Source organism: Dryobates pubescens, chromosome 15 (genome assembly GCF_014839835.1).
Source record: "Dryobates pubescens isolate bDryPub1 chromosome 15, bDryPub1.pri, whole genome shotgun sequence".
Taxonomy (NCBI): domain Eukaryota; kingdom Metazoa; phylum Chordata; class Aves; order Piciformes; family Picidae; genus Dryobates; species Dryobates pubescens.
The window spans coordinates 783,248-805,438 of record NC_071626.1 but is presented as its reverse complement, the minus strand read 5'-3'; the positions used below and the strand labels follow the sequence as shown (position 1 = coordinate 805,438).

The following is a 22,191-nucleotide window of genomic DNA, read 5'->3' as shown; positions in this document are numbered from 1 at the left end:
GGTTGTTCAGCCTGGAGGAGAGAAGGCTCAGGGGGACCTTGGCACCATGGAGCAGCACCTCAAGGGTGGCTCCCAGGAGGCTGGAGACTCCCTCTTTACAAGGAATCCCATGGAGAAGACAAGAGGTGATGGGGACAAGTTACTGCTGGGGAGATTCCCAGTGGGCTCCAGAAGGAAATGTTCCCCCTGGGCACTGGAATCATCTCCCAAGGGCAGTGGTGGAGTCCTCTCCCTTGGGCAGTTGGAAGGCTCAGCTTGGCAGGGTGCTGGGCCAGCTCCTTGCAACTCCACTCTCAGCTGGAAGGGTTGCAGCAGAGGCTCCTTGGGGTCCCTTCCCACCTGGCACTCTGTGCTGCTGTGTGTGCAGCACAGTCCACAGTCAGTGATGTTCACAGACTTGTGTCTGAGCCCCCAAAGCAGTGCTAGGAACGGGGGAGGACTGAGAGCTCCTCAAGGGCAGAGTCACACCCAACACATTCCTCTGGCTGTGATTGCCACAATAGCAGGAGGCCTCCTGCCGTCGAGGTGCAAGCCTGGGTCAAGCAGCAAAGGCTCCTGAAACCTGCTGATGTAGTACACCTTGGGGTTGTTTTCTTGCCTCTGTGCTTAGCTGTGTGGTGAAGGGAGCACAGAGCCCTGGGGCAGCTCACCCTCCAGCACCCACAGCCCAAGGCTGCTCAAGTGAATCACTTCCCCAGCTCCACTGACTGTGTCAATAGCTCTCCACCACCCAGTGACAGCTCACCCACCTATGCTTAGGTGTCAAACTGAGCTCTTCACTTCATAGGTTGTTGTTTGGTTTTGGTTTTGCACGTTCCTGTAAGAAGTGGCAGAAGGCAGCAGAGGGAAAAAGCATTTGCAGGACAGTCACCAGCTGCAGCCAGGCTCCAGAAGTGCACATCTCTGGGCTGCTTCACTGAGAGGAGCAACCCATGAAGCACAAAGTGATCTGCTTCTGGATAGAATCACAGAACAGTTTGGGCTGGAAAAGCCCTCTAAGAGCATCCAGTCCAAGCATCAGCCCCACAGCACCATGGACACCAAACTACGGCCACAGGGTTCTGGAACACCTCCAGGGATGGGGACTCCAGCACCTCCCTGGTGCCAGTCCCTGACCACTCCTGCAGCAAAGAAATTTTTCCTCCTCTCCAACCTCACCCTCCCCTGGCACAATCTCAGGCCATTGCCTCTCCTTCTATCACCTGAGACTAAGGAGCAGAGCCCAACCCCCAGCCCACTGCAGCCTCCTCTCAGGGAGCTGTAGAGAGCAATGAGGTCTCCCTTCAGCCTCCTCTCCTCCAGGCTGAACAACCCCAGTTAATGGCAGGAGTCATTAAAACACTCTCTCCCAACTTCTTAAATCAAACTAAATGTCACTTTTATGTGCAAGGTTCCTTCTGTCTCAGGTTTCCATAGCAATCCAAGAAGCACTTGGGAGCCCCAGGGTGGTTCCAGCAAGGAGAGCTTACGAGCAGCCTCTGAAGGGCAGTGAGGGCTTTTCCCCTGCCACCAAACCCCTCCAGATCAAACACAGCCACTAGGAATCAGCATGGGGGTGGCTTATTTTGGCAGAGGAGCACTGCAGGTGAGGTCTCCCCAGAGCAGAGGGGCAGGATCCCCTCTCTCCATCTCTGGCAATGGGCACTGGCAGCCCAGAAGGCCAAGGGCAGCCCTTTGGGCTGCCCTTGGCCTTCTGGGCTGCCAGTGCCCATTGCTGGCTCCTGTCCAGCTTCTCCACCTCATCACCCCTCAGCCTGTTCTACATCAATGAAGCTGCAACAGATGACCTGCTGCCTCCCTCCAGGTCTCCCTATGTCACACTCAACTCTTCCCATGCCATTGCTGTGCAGATTGTCCAAGCACTTCCTGAAATTCCCAGCTGCTGGAACTCTCCAAGAGACTCCCTGCTGAAGCTTCTTGCCCTCAGTTCCACATCTGACTTCATAGCACCAGTCAAGCACCAACCTGGCTCTGCTTGCCCCCCAGTGCAATGCTAAGGAAACCTTCCCAGTGTGACCGACCCAAAGCAGCCCAGCAGTGGCTTTTTCAAAGCCTAATTGATGACAGCTTGGCTGCTCTGAGCTGGCAGCCCTCAGGGAAAACCTATTTTGTAACAAGAACACAAGGAATTTACAGCAGCAGGGAAGTGTGGAGGTACTGCCAGTCAGAGATGAATCAATGCAGATGCAGACAGAGTGTCCCCCACAGGCAGAGGGCTCCAGGCCGGGGTTTGATTTGTTTGCTGAGCCACTGCAGCGCTTCCCCTTGCGGGCAAGAGGACGGCAGCCCCACCGCGCACAAGGTGCCCTCCCCTGCCTTACTGCAGTGGCACATCAACAATCACAGCTTGTCCTGGACAGCAACTGAGTCACCAGCTCCAAAGGAGCCTGTTTGCTGCTCCACTTCCCCCCCACCCTCCTGTCCACACCGGGCTGATAAAGTCAGGCTCTCACAAACAGAGTTTCTGTTACGCCAGCAGCTCTGCCCTGCTGTGCAGGACCTTTAGGTCACTACTTGCTAGGGAGCTCTAACCAAGAGCTGAGGTCTGCTTCCCTGCCCTCTTCACAGAGCTGGGCTGGCTTGGAAGGGACCTCAAAAGATCATTCAGTTCCAATTCCCCTCCATGCCCAGGGACACCTCTCAGCTACACTCAGCTGCTCAGGGCCTCATCCAGCCTGGTCCTGAACACCCCCAGGCAGGAGGCAGCCACAGCCTCCCTGGGCAGCCTGTACCAGAGGCTCAGCAGCCTCCTGCTGAACAACTTCTTCCTCAGCTCCACTCTAACCCTGCTCTGCCTCAGCTCCAAACCATTCCCCCTTGGCCTGGCTCCAGACCCCCTCAGCAAAAGTCTCTCTGCAGCCTTCCTGCAGGATCCCTTCAGGTGCTGGCAGCAGCTCTGAGGTGCCCCTGGAGCCTTCTCCTCTGCAGGCTGCACAGCCCCAGCTCCCTGTGCTCAAGGCAGAGCTGCTCCAGCCCTTGGATCACCTTTGTGGCCTCCTCTGGACTCATTCAGCAGCTCCATGTCACAGACCTGTGTCATTCACCTTCAAGCCTTTCAGGAATCTGTTTAAGAACTCTCTCTAGAAGGACAGAGAAGATGGTTATGTTTTCAGTTACAACCCAGTGTGGATCTCAGCACCATTCAGGACTCCTTGGGTGTTTTGTCCTGGTTCTCCCAAGGACACAACAGTTCTTTGTTTGCCTGGAGCAGTGCAATGCCATCGAGGCTGCTTTGTTCTGGGGTGCTCTCTCTCAGGTGAGGACATAACTATTCTTCAGATTATTTGTTCAGATGCAGAGAGGTTTCCTTCAGCAAGGGGTTTGTATGGCCAGATGCTAACTAACCATAACTGAGACTCTGAAGACAAACCAAGCAAAGCTGTCAACTCACATCAACCACAGCCTCCCCAGCAGGAACTTGTCCCTATCACTCCTTGTCTTCTCCTCGTTTCTACCCTGCTGGGAGCCACCCTTCATGTGCTGCTCCCTGGCAATCAGATCCCACCTGAGCCTTCTCCTCTCCAGGCTGAACATCCCCAGCTCGCTCTCAGCCTCTCCTCCTCCAGCAGATTTAGATCAGGATACAGAAATTCAGTGGAGAGCTTTCCCTCCCTCTCTCCCTTCCCCATATAACTTTATTACACCATAAAATACTGCCCTGAGCCTGAGGGGCTTTTGATGGCAGTTTGTAATCTTAATTCAGAGTCTTTTTCCCTTTTTAAGACATTAGCAAGAGAAAGCACCCTGTGCTCAGCTCCCCTCCAAGCTAAACAGATTGGGTTTCTCCAGAGCACAGAGGCAGAGATGCTAGCTGCCAATTCTCCTTCCATGCTATTTCCTACCTATTAAACTCCTATTAGGGTTTTCTATTTTTAGGGCTGTGGAGATGTTAGCAGCCCATTCACCAGCATGGCTTGATCAGGAGTGAGGCTGCAGTCAATACTCCGCTCCCAGCCTCACTCTGCTTGGAGCTTTCCCAGCAGACTCATCCCCCCCAGCCCTCCCCTCTCTCTCAGGTTTCTATTCAGCCCCTCCAAAAGGATATTCCTGAGCACAGGGCTGGCTCAGGTGTAAAAGACTTACAAACAACAACACATTCAGTCATGGCAACAGCACAGCAGCAAGGAACAAAGCTGAGCTCCGGGGGAAAAGGAAGCAGGCAAGAGCTGTGCTGTCCTTGGAGCCACAGCAGAGCTCCTGGCACTGCACCCAGCCAGAGCTCTGCGCCGGAGCCAGGGCAGCCTGCAGCAAGTGGCCCAGTGCTGGACACAGGAGGCCTCCTGCCTTTGAAAGTGGAAGAGCAGAACAAAACCCAAGGCCCAGCACTCATCTGAAAAGATTAGGAAGTCACCTGAGAAGTTAGGGAGAGAAGAGGAGGCTGAGGGGAGACCTCGCTGCTCTCTCCAGCTGCCTGAAAGCTTGGAGGGAGATGGGGGTCAGTGTCTTCACCCTTGGATGAGAGGAGATGGCCTGAAATTGTGCCAGGGGAGGGTCAGGTTGGAGAGGAGGAAAATTTCCTCTGCTGCAGGAGTGGTCAGGGACTGGCAGAGGCTGCCCAGGGAGGTGGTGGAGTCCCCATGCCTGGAGGGGTTCCAGAAACCTGTGGCCATGGCACCTGGGGCCATGGTGGGGTTGGGGTTTACTTCCCTTTCAGTCAATGCTGCCTCCTGAACCTGCCCTGCAGGTGCTCAGAGAATGAAGATGTTTTGGTGATCTCCTAGCCACAGATCAAGTGTCAGAGCTGCTTTCACTGCTGGAACCTTCAGGGACTCCTCTCAGGGCAAAGTTAAACAACGTGTGCCTTTGACAGCCACAGACACCTGATCTGTGCTCACAGTTAGAGGCCACACTGCTCCTGCAGCCACCTCAGCTGCAATTTCATCCTGGCTGATACCACAGGCACCTGACACCCTGCACCTGGGCTTCTGCTACTGCAAGCCATAACCCAGGCTCCTATGGCTCCACTTGACCTCAGCCATGGCCTGGCTGGCTGGGGGGATGCTGAGCTTCCACCTGCCAGAGTGGCTCCCATCAAGGGGAAAGAGGAAAAAGCCTGGGAGCCTTTTAAGGGCTAAGCTCAGGGTGGACACTCCAGGAGCTCTTCTGCCACAGACAAGGACTTTGCTTCACATCAAAGCTCAGTGGTTAAACACAAGGTTTCAGGAGCTCTCTGAGCTTCTGCTCAGCCCTTTCCCAACTCTCTGTAAACATTTTTGAGAGGCCTTTTCCAGCCCAAGCAATTCTATGGCGCTAGGACATGGCATGGGGGGCAAGGGGGAAGGGATGACTGCAGCTGCACTAGCAAATACATTTTCTCTTTGGTTGGTTGTTTGGCTGTGGGTTGGGGTTGGGTTTTTTTCCCAGCAACTAGTGGTGTAAATGAAAGCTCTGTGCTATCTGCACCACAAAAAGAATTCCCAGCCTCTTCCTGTCTCTCTCTTCTGCCACTCAAGCAACAAAGGAGGGAAGGCAGGTAAGGTAAGTAACAGTTCCAAAGCAATTTTAGCTGCCTGAAAGTGAGCAGGGCTGCTGAACAACCACCAAAAGCAGCAAGGCAGGCTGGCTGCAGACAAATGTCACTGCTCCAGGGGAGATGCACTTAGCCAGGCACAGGAAAAATCATGCAGGAAGTTATTTCACAGCCTCAGAGAAACCACAAAACTCCTCTCCTAAAGGCTTTATTCCCCCATTCTCCAAGGATTTCTTTGTGATGACTTCATAACAGTCCACTAAGAGGGGAGGTGATGCCAGAGTCTGCCGGCAGGGCAATCACTCGAGGCACAAAAGGCATCGTGGCCTCTCTGCAGGAGTCAGTGGGGAAGCAGCAGCCCAAGGATGAATCATGAGCTTGGTTGTGTGTGCCTCCAGCAGCAGGCGTGGGGACAGGGAGGACCTCCCTGCTCAGCAGGTGAGACTGCTCAGGGCACCAGGCTGGGCTGCAGGCTCTCTTCAGCTGAGGACATCTTTGCTCAGGCATTGGAACAGGTTGCCCAGAGAGGTGGAGGAGTCAGAATGCTTGGAGGTGGCTAAACACTGTGAGGAACTGGCACTGTGGGACATGGGGTAATGGCCATGGGGGTGTTAGGTCAATGGCTGAACTCGGAGATCTTTTCCAACCCAAACAACTCTGACTCTATGAAACTCCCAGCTGCAAGGCAGTCACCTCAGCCACCACACTGACACTGCAGCCAGCTGCATTCCTCTGCCTTCCTGTGGCCAGCAGCTGGGGAAATGCATGTGGAGACCACAGCAGGCAGTAGGGCAGCGAGGGCAGCCAGCAAGGGCAGAGCTCTCCTGACAGCACAGCCCTGTCTGGAGCAGTGCTCTGACACCGCAGCACAGCGTGCTGGCACATAGCCTCGTGCTCCTGGCCTGGCTCCTGGTGTTCAACAAGCAACCTGCTGCCTTGAGCTCCTGCAGTGCTGAGGCTCAGCTGCCTCAGGAGGCACAAAGGTCTCCCCCAGGTTGCACATCTCAGGCTCCAAAAGCAGCTCCAAGGAGATGGGAGGCAACGCTCCAGGTGTCCACAGTCTCCTTCCCTTAGCTCAGCAGCAGCTTCTGTGGAGCACATGGAGTCTGCTCCTTATCCTATTGTTGTCAAATCACATCTTGGACATTTCCCCCCCAGTACTCTATCAATCAGCAGGGCCTGAGCCAAGCCTCTCTCCCTCTAAAGGAGCAATTGTGCTGTTCCCCACCAGCCAGGAGCTGAGCAGAGCTTACCAAAGCACACATCCATCACCAGCCCATGCTGACAGGAGGAACTTCAAGCCTGGTGGTGTGTGCAGGTCAGAGGGCTTAAGTGGACTGCAGGCAGAACCTGGTCTCCAGGCACTGTCCTGACCTCTCCAGGAAGTGCAAAACCCCAGCAGTGCCAAACCCCAGCAGTGCCATCCAGCAGCCCCTACAGCCACAGCAGGCTGACACTGCCTTACACACCCAAACAATTCACCACCAAGGAGAGGTTGGAAATGCAGCCACCAAGAGCTCCTCACTGCTGAGGCTTCTCTGAGCACATTCCACCACTTCAGAACCTCAAGCTCTTGATTACAGCTTTCACTGCTAGCACACCTCTGTCAACTCACCACCACCCTGAGGAGATGAAAACTCCCTGCAGAGCAGAGCAGAGAGCTGCCTCGCGTGGCACAGCTCCATGCTGCCAGCACAGACACCATCAGAGGGCACACAGGACAGGGGCAAACAGGCACAGACTTGAGCAGAAGTTCTACCTAAATATAAGAAGGAACTTCCAATGTTGAGGGTGGTGGAGCCCTGGAGCAGGCTGCCCAGAGAGGTGGTGGAGTCTCCATCTCTGGAGACAGTCCAAACCCACCTGGGCATCATCCTGTGCAGTCTGCTCCAGGTGAATCTGCTCTGGCAGGGGGTTGGACTCAGTCTCCAGAGGTTCCTTCCAACCCCTACCACTCTGTGGCTCTGTGCCACATCTGCCCAGGCCCCAGTTACCCACCAGGGGGATGAGCTGGTCCCACATCTGCCCAGGCACCAGTCACCCAGCAGGGGGATGAGCTGGTCCCACACCTGCCCAGGCCCCAGTTACCCAGCAGGGGGATGAGCTGGTCCCACATCTGCCCCAGCCCCAGTTACCCACCAGGGGGATGAGCTGGTCCCACACCTGCCCAGGCACCAGTCACCCAGCAGGGGGATGAGCTGGTCCCACACCTGCCCAGGCACCAGTTACCCAGCAGGGGGATGAGCTGGTCCCACATCTGCCCAGGCACCAGTTACCCAGCAGGGGGATGAGCTGGTCCCACATCTGCCCAGGCACCAGTTACCCAGCAGGGGGATGAGCTGGTCCCACACCTGCCCAGGCACCAGTTACCCAGCAGGGGGATGAGCTGGTCCCACATCTGCCCAGGCACCAGTTACCCAGCAGGGGGATGAGCTGGTCCCACACCTGCCCAGGCACCAGTTACCCAGCAGGGGGATGAGCTGGTCCCACACGAGCTCCCTGCTCCTTCTGAAGGGTGTCCTGATTGCTAACAACACAAAGGAGAGCAGAGGTGAAAACCAGAGGGAGTGGCAGGGCGAGAGAATTGCCTTGCAGGGCTGGGTGCATGCAAGCTGCTGGGCAGCTCCAAGACTGCAGGGTCAGCCCTGTGCAGCACCAGCAGCCAGCTGCAGCTAAGGCTACTGAGGAGGCTCCATAGGAAACCTACCCCTGGGGGCAGCCTGCATGTTCAGCAAGGTGCCCTCAGCTCTGCAGCTCAAACCCAGCTGCCAGGGATGCTCTGCAGACGCTGACAGCCCAGCTGCCTTGCTGCAGGTAACTGACAGACAGGCACCAATTACTCTGCTGAGCTTATTCCATTATCCAAGGTGCACCTCCAAGTCACTGCTGGGACCCACACATGCCCACAAAGTGCAGCCAGTCCAGTTCTGATGACAAACTGGATGGCCCCACAACGTTCATCTGCTGTTAGTCTGCAGCCACAAGCTTGAACCAGGGAGCACAATGGGCAAGAACAGACTGGCACAGTCCTAGAATGCTCTGAGTTGGAAGGGACCTCAAAGCTCATCCAGCTCCAAGCCCCTGCCATGGGCAGGGACACCTCCCACCAGCACAGGCTGCTCAGGGCCTCATCCAGCCTGGCTTTGAACTCCTCCAGGCAGGAGGCAGCCACAGCCTCCCTGGGCAGCCTGTGCCAGAGTCTCACCACCCTCCCTGGAAAGAATTTCTTCCTCATCTCCAGCCTCAATCCATTGCTCCTCTGCTCAGCCTGTCCCCATAGGGGAGGTCCTCCAAGCCCTCATTACCTTTGAGCCCTCTGGCCTCCTGTCACCCTTGCTGGGCAGAACAGATCCACCTCAACAGAGCTGAATGATGCAAAAGCCTCAGGAAACATGCAAAATCATTTCCAGGACAGAAACAAAGAACTTCCAAAGGAAATTCCTGGCTCCCACCACCGAGGTTACATTCATAACTTGTCAGGCTTCCTTTCCAAAGGAGTGAGGTCTTTCCTGCTACTCCAGTCTGGAAAGAAACTTCAGAACATCGTGATTCCCACAAATCAAACATTCCATCTTGGTTCACAACCTTTCCTTGCACTTAGACCTTGCTCTCCTACCCCGGGGGACTTCAGCTGTGGCTCACTGCTGGTGCATAGGTGGCTCTCAAGAGGGACAGGGATCTACCGGGGAGAGAAACAGAGCCTAGGAGGATGATGAAGGGCCTGGAACGTCTCTGCTGTGAGGAAAGCCCTGGGGCTGTTTAGCCTGGAGAAGAGAAGGCTGAGAGGGGATCTGAGCAATGGTTACAAATATCTGAGGGGTGGGGGTCAGGATGAAGGGGCCAGGCTCCTGCTGGTGGTGCCCACTGACAGGGCAGGGATCAACAGGGACAAGCTGCACCCCAGGAGGTTCCACCTCAACAGGAGGAGAAAGTTCTTTGGTGTGAGGGTGCTGGAGCCCTGGAGCAGGCTGCCCAGAGGGGCTGTGGAGTCTCCTGCTCTGGAGCCTTTCAAGACCCTGCTGGACGTGTTCCTGGGTGCCCTGCCCTGGGTGATGCTCTCTGGCAGGGGGCTTGGACTCAGTCTCTGGAGATGTCTTCCACCCCCTAGCATTCTGTGACTCTGATGCAGAACATACAACGTTCAAATAGCTCTGGGCATCATCTGCAGTCCTTCTCCCCTTTGTCAGATGACAAAGGGCTAAACCAAGCCCCCAGAGCCTGCTCAGGAGGAGCAAGCTGAGCACTCCCTTAGCCTCAGGAAGGCTTCTGAGCAATCCCCGCTCAGCACATCTGCTGCGAGGATGCTGAGGGGGTTTGTGTTTGGAAATGAGCTGCTGAATTGAGGACACTTTGTACCTTTGTTGCTAACATGACTGTCTCCTAAACCTCATTGCTGTTGCAAAGATAATGACAGCAAGAGGCTTGGCTGCCCCAGGAGGGGAGGTCGCTGCGGGAGTGACGCAGTTCCAGCACAAGGGTCTCGGAGCACTTGGAGCTGAGTCTCCCCAGCATGTTAACAGCAGAGCTGGAGAGCGCCAGGCACTACCCTCCTGAAGTCACAGCTCCTCCAAATTTAGCAAAGAACAAATACTACAGGAAACAAAGACACTGCTCCGTGTGCTGGCTAGAAACATACAGGGCAGCGCCGTGCCCCTGGCCTGGCAACTGGCATCACAGAGTGAATTGGAGCCCACTGGGTTGGAAGGCACCTTCAAAAGTTCAGCTAGCCCAAGCACCCTGAGAGAGCATCTACACCCAGATCAGGCTGCCCCACATCACAACATCCAGGTGGGCTTGAATGTCTCCAGAGCAGGAGACTCCACAGCCTCGCTGGGCAGCCTGCTCCAGGGCTCAGCACCCTCACACCAAAGAAGTTTCTCCTTCAGAGAAAGATTTGTCCCTGGAGGTGTTCAAGAAGGGACTGGATGTGGCACTTGGTGCCACGGGCTAGTCATGAGTCTGTGGTGACAGGCTGGACTCGATCTTTGAGGTCTCTTCCACCCTTGGTGATACTGTGACAGTAGAATCACAGGCTCACAGAATTGCTTTGATGGGAAAGACCTTCAAGGTCAATGCAGTCCAACCCTTCTCTGATTCCACCAAGTCTGGTGCTAAGCCATGGCCCTCAGCACCACATCTCCACAGCTTTTCAACACCTCCAGGGATGGGGATCCATCCACCTCCCTGGACAGCCTGTTCAAGTGTTTGAGAACCCTTTCAGGGATGAAGTTTCTTCTAATGTCCAACCTAAACCTCTCCTGGTACAACTTGAGGCCATCTCCTTTCACTTGTTCCTTGCTTTGCTAGCTGGAGTTCCTTCAGGGGAGATCATCCTCAAGACCAAGGCTTCCCTGAGTGACACCAGAGCTCATTTTGCACTGAGCAGCCCCAGTTCCACAACCAGAATGGGTTGGGTTGGAAGGGATCTCAAAGCTCATCCAGTCCAACCCCTCTGCAGGCAGCAGGGACATCCTCCACTGGATCAGGCTGCCCAGAGCCCTGTCCAACCTCACCTTGAATATCTGCAGGGATGGGTCCCAGCCACCATCCTGGGCAATCCCAGGTCAAATCCAATACTTCCAAACCACTCCCAGCTGTGGTATCACATCATGTTGATGAGATTCAGCACACTAAGACGAGAGACTGTTCCAAATGATCTTGGAAGGAGAATTCCTCCCCAGTCCCAGTCCCCACTAGCCCCACTGTTATTAAAGGGTGGCTTTATCAGTCCCTCAGCCTCTTAGTCACCAGAGCAGCCACACCACAAGCAAAATGTTTGGCCCTACATTAAAAAACATCCAGCAATGAGTTCTAAACAAAGTACTCAGACACAGCTCTCAAAACCTAACCTCAGCAAAGCAGGAGGCGCTCCCCCCCCCCCCCCCCCCAATTAGCCAGCTGCACTGGATGTAACCAGAGATAAAAACTACCTCTTAAAAATAGACATTAAAGCTGCTGCATGTGCAAGGGAGAGCACTGGAGGCAATTGAACTCTGACATTTTAAAGCTGCCTGACCAGGCAGCCTTCACTTTCCCATTACTTTAGTCATACATAAATGTTGGGAAGAACCCCCCCAAACCTCCTGCATCCCAAGCCAGACCCAGGTTCTGGTAGAGACAGGAAAGTGCCTTCCCCATGCCTAAAAATGCAGGTTCTAACCCAGGGCTTCAGAGCCCAGTTTCCCTATGGACAGCTGCAGTGCAAGTTAATTACACTCAGAGAATTGTTTGGGTTGGAAGAGGCCTCTCAGATCCTTGGATCCAACCTTTAACCCAACACCAAACCACGGCCCCAGGTGCCATGGCCACAGGGTTCTGGAACACCTCCAGGTCTGGGGACTCCACCAGCTCCCTGGGCAGCCTCTGCCAGTCCCTGACCACTCTTGCACCAAAGACATTTTTCCTCCTCTCCAACCTGAGCCTCCCCTGGCACAATCTCAGGCCATTGCCTCTCCTTCTATCCCCCAGGGAGCAGCTGCAGGGGCACAGCTCTTGCAGGTGACTTGACTGAGCTCTGTTGATTTGAAGCTTAAACCAAATCACACCAAGGTGAGCATCTGGAGCTGGCTGAGGCTAAATCCATTCTAAATGGCAGTGTGGCAGTGGATTTTTGTAAGCTTGAGGTTGAGGCCCTGACCCTGGAGACATTCAAGATCAGACTTGCAGTGCCCCTGGGCAGCCTGCTGTAGCTGGAGGTGTCCCTGTTGCCTGCAGGGGGGGTGGACAGGATGACCTTTGAGGGTCCCTTCCAACCCATTGCCATCTGTGAGTGCCCTGGTAGTGGTCTCCTCTGCCTGCAGCCTCAAGCCTGCCACCAGAGCACACATGGAGGTCAGTCTGATTGCAGTCTAACCAACTGCAAACCACTGCCAAGCTTCCCACCAGAGCACAGGCTGCTGCCACCAGCAGTACTTACAGAAGCATTCCTTTATCTTTCTTGCAGCAGGAATAAGGTAAACCCCCAATCAATTCCCCCCTCCCCCCCAGGTCATACCCTGGGACTCTTTCACCTTTCTTTATCTAGCACAATAGTCATTTTTAAAGAGCAGTCTTCCCCCACTCCTTCTGGCTTAACTACACAAGGAATGCTTTCCCCTGCAGTGCTCCCAGGAGTGCTTTAAAATACTCACAGAGCCAAAGCAGAGACAAGAGGGGAAAGGAAAGGTAACATCTTGTCCTGCCAGAAGCCTGAGCAGCCAGAGCCCAAGGCTTCCAGTGCATAATGGCAGAGCTGGCAAACCCTGGCTTTAGACACACACAGATTAAAAAGTTTCCCTGAAACATTAAAGTTCTGCACAAGTGAAGATTCAGCAAGATTAAAGCTGCTCTGAGCAAGAGGCAGAGCCAGCAAAGCCTTCTGCTTCTCTGCCTGACACAAAGAACTTTCTGGTCTCACTGAAGAGTTAAAGCTGCTTTGGCACAGATGCCTCAGCCTTCAGTGCACACATCTGGCTCCACAATGCAGCAAAAGTGGTGACATTTGCATTCTGTTGCTGAAACTCCCAACTTTTATGCATGCCTGCAAATAAAAGAGTGAAATCCACTGCCACAGCTCTTTGGGATGGATTTAGCCTCAGCCAGCTCCAGATGCTCACCTTTGTGTGATTTAGTTGAAGCATCAAATCAACAGAGCTCAGTCAAGTCACCTGCAAGAGCTGTGCCCCAGCAGCTGCTCCCTGGGATCAGGTGATAGAAGGAGAGGCAATGGCCTGAAATTGTGCCAGGGCAGGGTTAGGTTAGAGAGGAGGAAAAGTTTCCTTGCTGCAAGAGTGGTCAGGGACTGGCAGAGGCTGCCCAGGGAGGTGGTGGAGTCCCCAGCCCTGGAGGTGCTCCAGAACCCTGTGGCCATGGCACCAGGGCCATGGTGGGGTTGGGTTGATGTTGGAGTGGATGATTTCAGAGGGCTCTTCCAACCCTAACACTTCTCTGACTGTAACTAACTTTGTTCATGGGAACCAAACATGGGCCAGGATTGCTCCAGATACCTGCTGGCAGACAGAGGAGATCCTCTCACCTTCAATGATCTTCTCATTGTCTTCACTCCTCCTTGTCCTAAATCTTCCTCAGGTCTCTCACCCCCCAGCCTTCCCATGCCTCTGGCACTCAAAGTACCACTTGCACAGGTCAGAAGGAGAAGAATTCCTGTGGAGACCAAAGGCCCTCTCCAGGGCCTGCAGCTCCTGCTTGGGATGATGCTGTGCACCAGAAGGCTGAGTGTGACCCTTGCACAGCCCCATGTGTGAAGGAGGAGTTCCACTACAGAGACCCTCACAGCAGGACAACTCCTCCAGAGTTTGGCAAACTCCCTGTCAACCTTCTGGACCCATTTCAGCACAACTGGAGCCTGGCACCTACCGAATCAGTCTGCTGCCAGTTACCACCTGGCTTTCGAAGAGTCTCCCAAGAGTATTCCTTCAGCTCCTCTGGGGAGCAGGCTGCCAGCCTTCCTTTGCTCATGAGAATGAAACCTTTTGTTTTGCTCCCCAAAGGGACTGCTTACAGGTGACAAGATGCAGGCAGATTCCTTCCTGAAGGTATGGGAGGCTGGAGGGGTGAACCAAGAGAAGCAGTTGTCTGGACATGGCAGACAAGGAGCAAGAAAGGCTGGAAACTGGATGAGGTGAAGAGATAACTTTGCTGAGCTGGCAACAAATGTCAGGGACAGCCATGACACAGAGTTGTGCTGCTGCCAAAACCTCCAACAAAGCAAAGATTCTTAACACAGCAGGAGCTGCACCCCCCCATTATTCACTGGCATCAATAACTGGAGCAAGACCAAGCAGTGAAGCATTTTGTTTTCAAGTCATCTGTGTGGAGTGCAAAGGACTCTTGGCCTTGGGGATCACTGTTTAGCCTGGTTCTAATCTAAACTCCCAGTTTGCACACTTGCTTCAACACCCAGACCCCTAAACAAACAAACAAGCTCACTCCCTCCCTCCCCCTGGGGCAGCTCTCCTCCTCTGGAGACTTTCAAGACCCATCTGGATGTGTTTCTGTGCTCAGAACAGCAGTCATTAATTAATTAACAGTAGAAGAAGTTTCCTGAAGTCTTGCCCTCTGGAACTGTACCCAGCTGCAGCCCCTGACCAGGGACACACTGAAGTGGGCCAACTCTCAGCATTATTCAGCTCTTCTGGAATCCTTCTGGAAACAGAAAGTCTCCTTCCAGCTCGCTGCAGCTCACAGCCTGTGGATATTCTTCACAGCCCAGCCAGCAGAGACAGCCCTCCACTGTCACCCTTGTCCCTGCACGAACCCTCAGGCTGGCTGTGAGGATATAAATGACTGCCTCAGAGGGGTCCTGACTTGCTGGGGGCCTGGCAAAGGTTAGCTGCACAGCTGGCAGCTGCCCCAGCTGCATGCCAGCTCCCATGTGTCAGGGCTGTAGAGCTGCAGGTTTATTTTGGGCTTCACACAGGAATCCTCCTCCCTTCTTGCAGACTAAGGGGAGAGCAGAAAACCTTCAGTGGCTAAGATGCTGAAGACCCCTACCCAGCACTGGTGCCAGTGGTAGTCAGAGTGTTTTCTCTGCCTGGATACATGAATGGAAAGCCAGCATTGTGTTTCACCACTGCCCCAGCACTACAGAGAAACTCCTCTCCCACACAGCTCTTTCCCAAAGCCACAGACTGCAGGGGTGAAGATGAAAGCTGCAGAGCTGCTGATGGTGCCACAGTAACTCCAGCTGGGCAATGGGCAGTGGCAACCTCCTCAACCAGCAAAATGTCAGACACCAAATCCAGCCCAAGCCTCAAAGGCTCAGCCCTGCACAGCTACTGCTGCCTGGTTGAAGCCTTACCTGGGGAGGTGATGACAACAAGCCAGCCAGGGAGCTACAGGCAACCCCCTGCTGATACCAGCACTGGCAACCTGACAGAGCACAGCTGCACCTCAGTCCAACAGGCAGCAAACCAGAAGGTGGCCAACTTTCCCCCAGTGCTTTGGGTTTTGTTTAGCACACCTCACATTCCAAAGGTGCCAAGAGAGGAGCCAGTCCTGCAAGCAACACCAGCCCCTGGGAGAAGGGTGACTCAAAAGCACAGCACAGGAGGCACTGTGCAGACTTCAGAGACAGGAATGTTCTGGGTGGAGATCAAAGAAAGTGTGAAAGGTCTAAGCATGGAACTGCCAAATCTAAGCCCCAGCTTAAACCTTGGCAAGAAGATGCATCCCCACTGCTTGCTGGTTAAAGTTGTCTGCTTGGGTTGGGAGAAGATGGATTGGGTGAAAATAGAACCTCTGTGGCTCAGAGCTCATAGAATGGCTCAGGCTGGAAGGGAGCTCAGAGCTCAGCTCCTCCAACCTCCCCTCCATGCCCAGGGACACCTCTCAGCTAGGCTCAGCTGATCAAGGCCCAACCTGGCCTTCAACACCCCCAGGCAGGAGGCAGCCACAGCCTCCCTGGGCAGCCTGTGCCAGAGGCTCAGCAGCCTCCTGCTGAACAACTTCTTCCTCAGCTCCACTCTAGCCCTGCTCTGCCTCAGCTCCAAACCATTCCCCCTGGGCCTGGCTCCAGACCCCCTCAGCAAAAGTCTCTCTGCAGCCTTCCTGCAGGATGCCTTCAGGTGCTGGCAGCAGCTCTGAGGTGCCCCTGGAGCCTTCTCCTCTGCAGGCTGCACAGCCCCAGCTCCCTCAGCCTGTGCCCATAGCAGAGGGTTTCAGTCTCTTCCAGCCACAGCTTTCCAGCTCCTGCAGTGCTGTCAGGCATCTGTGGACACTGAGCTGCTCTACACTTCTGCTGCCTTGGGACTGCTTTCCATGGAAATGCTTCATCAGCACAGCTGTGATGCTTAAAAAGGGAATAAAAAGAAGCCCTACCCTTAGTGGATGAAGCTTTAGCAAGGAAAGCTCAGTCCCAACCATGCTGGGGAGCAAAGGGATTGATTTGCTTGCAGAAGAGTAGAGCAGGACAGGAGCTTCCACTGGCAGCAGAGCTGTAGTGGGGATCTTGCTGCATCTGACCTCTTGTCTCCACGGTCAGCCAGGCACATGCACTGCACCTGAATTCCTGTCCAGGCCCCATGCCAGGGGTCAGTCACTTAGTTCTGATGCAGAAATGTGTGCCTAGAGATGCTGGGGCTTGACAGTCATGGAATCACAGAACTGCTTGGGTTGGAAAAGCTCTCTGAGGTCATGCGGTGCAAGCATCAGCCCAACACCACCACGGCCTCCAAACCATGGCCCCAAGGGCAGCTCACCTTGGGGGGCCAGGGGAGCTCAGCAATGCCACACTAAGCTGTGCAGCCACAGCTTCCCCCTCAATTTCACCCAGCAGCAACAGGCTGCACCTGCCCCAGCCCTTAGATGCACTTAATCCCCAAACTCAGTGCATCCCAGGAGAAAAAAGTACAAATGCCAACTCCATGAGCTTCCCAAAGCTCCCTTCCTGGCACTGGCAAGAAAATGAACCAGTTTAGTTTCCCAAGGACGTTCCACCATGAGCCAAGTAATGAAGAGCTGAGCACTGCTGTCAGTGACTGAAGCAGGCTCTGCTGCAGCTCCCCTGGCTTCGTGGCTGCCCACGACAGCCACAGCTCAGCGCTGGCCTCCCTCTCTCACCTCCCGTACCCTGCTCCGTGCACAGCCTGCTCTGACAGGGCTCGCACAGCTCTGGATTTAAAGCCTGTGCTTGGAGCTCTTAACAATCCCCTGTCTCATCTGCTGTCAAAACACCAGGGAGCAGCGAGAAAAGTGTGCAGAAGTTGTTCTTTGAGCCCAAAATATCTGGAGGATGGCTCACAAGCCCACAACAGGGATTTCTTCTGCAGGGATCTTTGCATTTAAAGGAGCAGCAGCAGATCAAATCTCCCTCTCTCCTCAAACCGGGGGTGGGGTTTGGGGTCAGGGTTCTTTGGTGGTGGTTGGTTGGTTGGAGTTGTGTGTTTGGAGATATTTAACGTTTTGGATCCTCCCAGGTCTCTTTAGCTCCCCTAATGGTTTTAAGAAAGAAAGGGAATTCAAGGACAGATGATGAAAGTGATTAGAGGCTTAGAAAGGCTTCTGTATGAGGACAGATTATGAACAAGGCTGCCTGGCTTCCAGACAAGATGAATGGGAGTGATCATGAGACAGACATGGAAGATGAGAAGAGGCATTCCACAGCTCTCAGCCCCTGGGGTTCTCACCAGTCAAAAGCAAATGGATTCCTGCAGTCTTGGTTATTAATGTGTGCTTTTCAGTGTGTGGAAATCACAGCACCACACAATGCTTGGGGCTGGAAGGGACCTCTGGAGATCACCGAGTCCAAGCCCCCTGCCACAGCAGGGGCACCCAGGGCAGGGCACACAGAGCACATCCAGAAGGGTTTTGAATATCTCCACAGAAGGAGACTCCACAGCCTCTCTGGGCAGCCTGCTCCAGGGCTCAGCACCCTCACAAGGACAAAGTTTTCCCTCCTGTTCCCCTGGCACCTCCTCTGCTCCAGCTGCCCCCAGTGCCCCTTGTGCTGTGCTTGGCCATCCCTGAGCAGAGCCTGGCTCCAGCCCTGCACATCTTTATCCCCAGCACTGAGGGCAGCCCTCAGGCTGCTCTGCTCCCAGCCCCAGCTCCCTCAGCTGTGCTCACAGGAGATGTTCCACTGCCTGCAGCAGCTCTGTGCCTCTGGGATGGACTCTTCCAAGCAGTTCCCCGAGGTCATCCTTGAACTGAGGGGCCCAGGACTGGACACAGTATTCCAGATGTGGCCTCAGCAGGGCAGAGCAGAGGGGGGAGGATGTAAGCATCAGTTCACCCCCAAACACTGATTCTGTTATTACTCTCCCTAAGGCTGAAAACACAAAGAGACTGAAATTAAGATTCTCTCTGTTAATAAATAAGCCACAGCTGTTCCAGGCAAGGTGGGTTTGGTTTGCAATAAAGGCAGAATTCTTCCCTTTTCAAATGCCTGACTAACAGTAGTGAAAAGAAAGCACTGAACAGGCTCCAGGGTGCAAGGCATTACAGACCGTGGAGGTCCTGCCTCTCTCTAAAGCATCTGGTACTCGTTCCAGGCAGGACACAGCCCTGCCTAAGCTTGTGATAGGATGCAGCCCTGACAGTGCTCTAGAAGTCAACATACTGAGGCATAAGTTAGCACAGCCAGGCTAGGCTGAGCATCAGGAATATTACCCTTGCAGCTGTATAGACTTCAGCACAGACTTCGTAGGCAAGGAGCAGGGTGTAGCCGGAGGCTGAGCACCTCCAGGCTCCCACAATGCTCAGTGCAAAAGCAAATCTCTCCAGCAAGCCTCATGGCACTCTCTGGCTGCCCTGCACTCCAGCAAGAGCAGCACTTGGTGCTACAACTGCAACCCTGGCTCACCAGTCCTGTCTTTCAGGACTTAGGTCCTGACTTTGGAAAGCTTGCCTTAGCTTTCCACAGTGTTGCAGGAATCCCCCAGTGGTGGATGTGAAGCCCAGTGCAGCTGCAGCAATGAACTGGCACCGCAGAAGCGAACTCCAGCCTGTCCCACAGCTCAGCTGACCACAGGGATGCCACCTCAGCCACCATGGCCAGCTGCACTAATCCACATTACAGTGACCAGATCCTGCTGGCAAGGAGAGGCAGGGAGCCTCCTGCAAGAGTACCCTCCCTGCAGCTGGGGATGGATGATTTATCCAGCCAAGGATGCCACAGGACTGTAAATCTGTACCCCTCAAATAAAAGCAGATCTGACTACAAGCAAGAGCAGATTATGCCCCCCTGTGATGCCATACACAGCTTGGCTTTCCTTGCCAAGGGAAGAGGAACCCAACCTCTCCCTCAAGATACTTGGCCTCCTTGCACAGCAAGGACCCCCCCATGTTAGCAATGCTCAGCTGTTGGTCACTGAAGCATTTCCTCTGTGACACAGGATTCATTGGAGAGCTGTTAGCAGAGCCCAGGATGAGGTAACAGAGCTGATACCTTACCCTGCAGGAGCTCTTCAGCTGCAGCAAGAATGTTTGAATCCTCTTCCCCTCAGACTCTGCTGCTTACAGACTCAGAGGGCTATCAGCTCAGTGAGCTGTTCCAGCACCTCTGCAAACTCAGCTGGATGGTTCCTTCCTATGTCACACAGCTGCAGCTTTGGAACCATCTTCTTGCCTGCCCACAGAGAGGGCTTCACTTTCTCTTAAGAAAACTCTTCAGATGGGCTTGAAAGGCACTGACAGTAACCTCTGAAGGCTGCACTTGACCTTAGAGGTCTTTTCCAACCTTAATGATTCTGTGATTCTCACTCCTAAGGCTGGAGAAGTCCTGCCCACCTGAGAACTGGACTCAGTAACCTGTGAGACTTAGCAGCTACTTGGCCACATCTCTTTAGCCCAGGCTTTAGTAAATGGATCTCACCCTACTACACCTTTTTTCTGCTGGCAAAGCCAGCTCCAAGCCTTCCTTCACAGAAGCAAAGTCTCCCTGGTTTGTCCAGGTTCTCTGGGCATTCTCCCATCAGCTCTGTATTGCTGGGCTCAAGCTCTGTGTGGTTTTCCTCGGTGAGTATTTGGGAATGGCAGCTTTAAGCCCAGCTGATGCTTTGTATTCAGGCTCCAGAAGGACCTCAGCATGCTGCTTCCTTGCTGCTTGCCTACATAATATCACCAACTGTAGCTGCTCCACTGCCTGACCGTTCCCATCCCCCTGGTTAAAGCAGCATGAGGAACGTTGGAGGTACCCAGGAAAACATTCCAGAGGGTCCCCAAACAAGCACAAGCTGGGCTTAATGCAAGCCCTTGCCATCACCTGGAACACACAACCTGCGGCTGCCACCTCCAGCAACTCTCTCACTAGTTCAGTGATACCTGACACAGCCTGTAAAGCCCCAAGCCTGGAGCCATGCAATTAACTCTCAGCCCTGCAAACTTGTTACAGAGTTTTACTTCCAGTTCTCACGGTCACAGGAAGGGGAAGGGAGGCTCACTCTGATGAGAGAAATCCCCCCCAGAATCCATTATTTCATTAAATGGTCTTAAGCCTGAGGGATTTGTCAACACACAACATTTAATGTCAGCCTGGAGACTGTGTGCTCCTCAGCAGCCCAGCCAGATGATAGAGCAGGGATCTCAGGTTTAACTCTTAGACATGCCCCCCAAAAAATCACCTTTGAAGGGATGCAGCTTTCTTCCACGGCCACAGCAAGGCAGGCAGCACCACAGCACTGATAGGGCAAGAACGACGCAGCAGCTCAGCTTTCAGTGCACAGCACTTGCACCTGGGCGATGCCCGGCACACGTGAGGAGCACGGCAGGCTCCAGCAGCAAAGCCACAGCGCGCAGGCTTCCCTGGTTTCAAAACGTTTCATGATGCAGCAGCAGTCCGAAGCACACCAGCCCCTTCCCAGCACTCTTGGGAGAGAGTGGAGGGATGGAGAGCACTGCTGATGTGCAGGGCAAGGGGGGGAAGCCACGGAAATCAAACCAACAAACAACATAAAGCAGCAAACCAAACCGGAACCCCCTCCAAACGCTTGCCCCTCAACACACCCAGCCCCGACCTTCCCGCACAGGCAGCTGAGCTTTGCACTTCAAGCTGCGAAGCTCATTTGAGAGGTGCAGGGTCCCAGCACACAGAGGCAAACAGAATTCCTGCTGCTGTCCCAGGTGGGGCCAGGACAATCTCCTTTTCTTTTCGAGTTATTTTGCAGCGCATGGGAAGCAAAGAGGCAGCCTCGCACCTGCTCCAGCTGAGCAGTCAAGTAAGAACTTGAAGTCTGTGCATTAATTAGAAACCAAAGTGCCCGAGGAGGCCACTCAGCAGAGGGAAGGTGGGGAGCGCTGCCCACAAGTTGCTTAGCAGGCAGTAGGTGAACCGAACAGCAAAGTAAAGAGGAAGAAAGATGAACTGCAGACCGCGAGAAAACTACCCCACAAAGCCATCTGCCGGGGCTGTATTCTTACTTTAACCCCATCCCCACACACCTCCTCTGTCCACCTCCCTCCCTGCCCCATCCTTCTTCTAAGGAGCTCCAGAAAGGGAGCTGGAATCGGCCTCTGACACCGGATCCCAACACTCGATCCACACTTTGCTAAGCAGACCCTGAGCGCCAAGACCAAACCTAAGCCTTGCCGGGGATGAGACACAGACTCACCTCATTAACCCGTCAGCACTGTTGACTTCGGTGAGTAAGCTCCCTCCTTACTCCCCCTCCAACCAGTTTCTATTGTGGGTATTACCTTCCACGCCGGTTTCTGTTATGTCAGCAACCAGTTTCGCTCTGTTTTCCTGCACCAAAGGGTATTCGCAGCCGGGAACACCAAAGAAGCGCAGGCAAAACAAACTTCCTTTGAGCCTAACAACCTGGCAAGGGCCGAGGAACTCTCTGCGGGTCGGTGGCACCCGTGCCCCTACCACCCTCCTCCTTACCCGCGTCTTGCGGCGCCGGTGCCGCTCCGGGTCCGAGTAGGTTCGGTCCACGGCCAGCGCCGTGTCGCTGCCTGGCATCGCTGCCCCCCGGCTGCTGCTGCCTCCTCCTCAGCAGATGCCTGAGCGCAGGTAGCAACCCCACCGACGGCCAGCCGGCAGCTACTGAGGGGGCTTAGAGCTGCCGTCGAGCTGCCGGGAGGGAGGGGAACGGGAGGGAGGGGAACGCCCCTGCGGGCGTTTCCCTCCCCCCCGGCAGCTCGGCGGCGGCAGCCGCTCGGTTTAACCGCGCCCGGTTTAACCCCTCCGCGCTCTGCCTAACGGGAGGGTTGGGAGGAAGTTTTTTTCGGCAGCCCGGTAATTGTTTGGGGTTGGAAAAGACCTCCGAGCTCATCGAGTGCGA

At 54.5% G+C, this 22,191-nt stretch overlaps 1 protein-coding gene across 1 annotated transcript in view; it reads right to left on the bottom strand.

The window, feature by feature from the left end:
- Positions 1 to 21,940, bottom strand: part of TMCC3 (transmembrane and coiled-coil domain family 3) — a 29,642-nt gene extending 7,702 nt beyond the window's left edge. Inside the window, exon 1 of the mRNA XM_054167763.1 lies at positions 21,792 to 21,940. Within this exon, the coding sequence (XP_054023738.1) occupies positions 21,792 to 21,869 (78 nt within the window). The 5' untranslated portion in view covers positions 21,870 to 21,940. The remainder of the gene's footprint in view (positions 1 to 21,791) is intronic.
- Between the last annotated feature and the right edge of the window lie 251 nt (positions 21,941 to 22,191).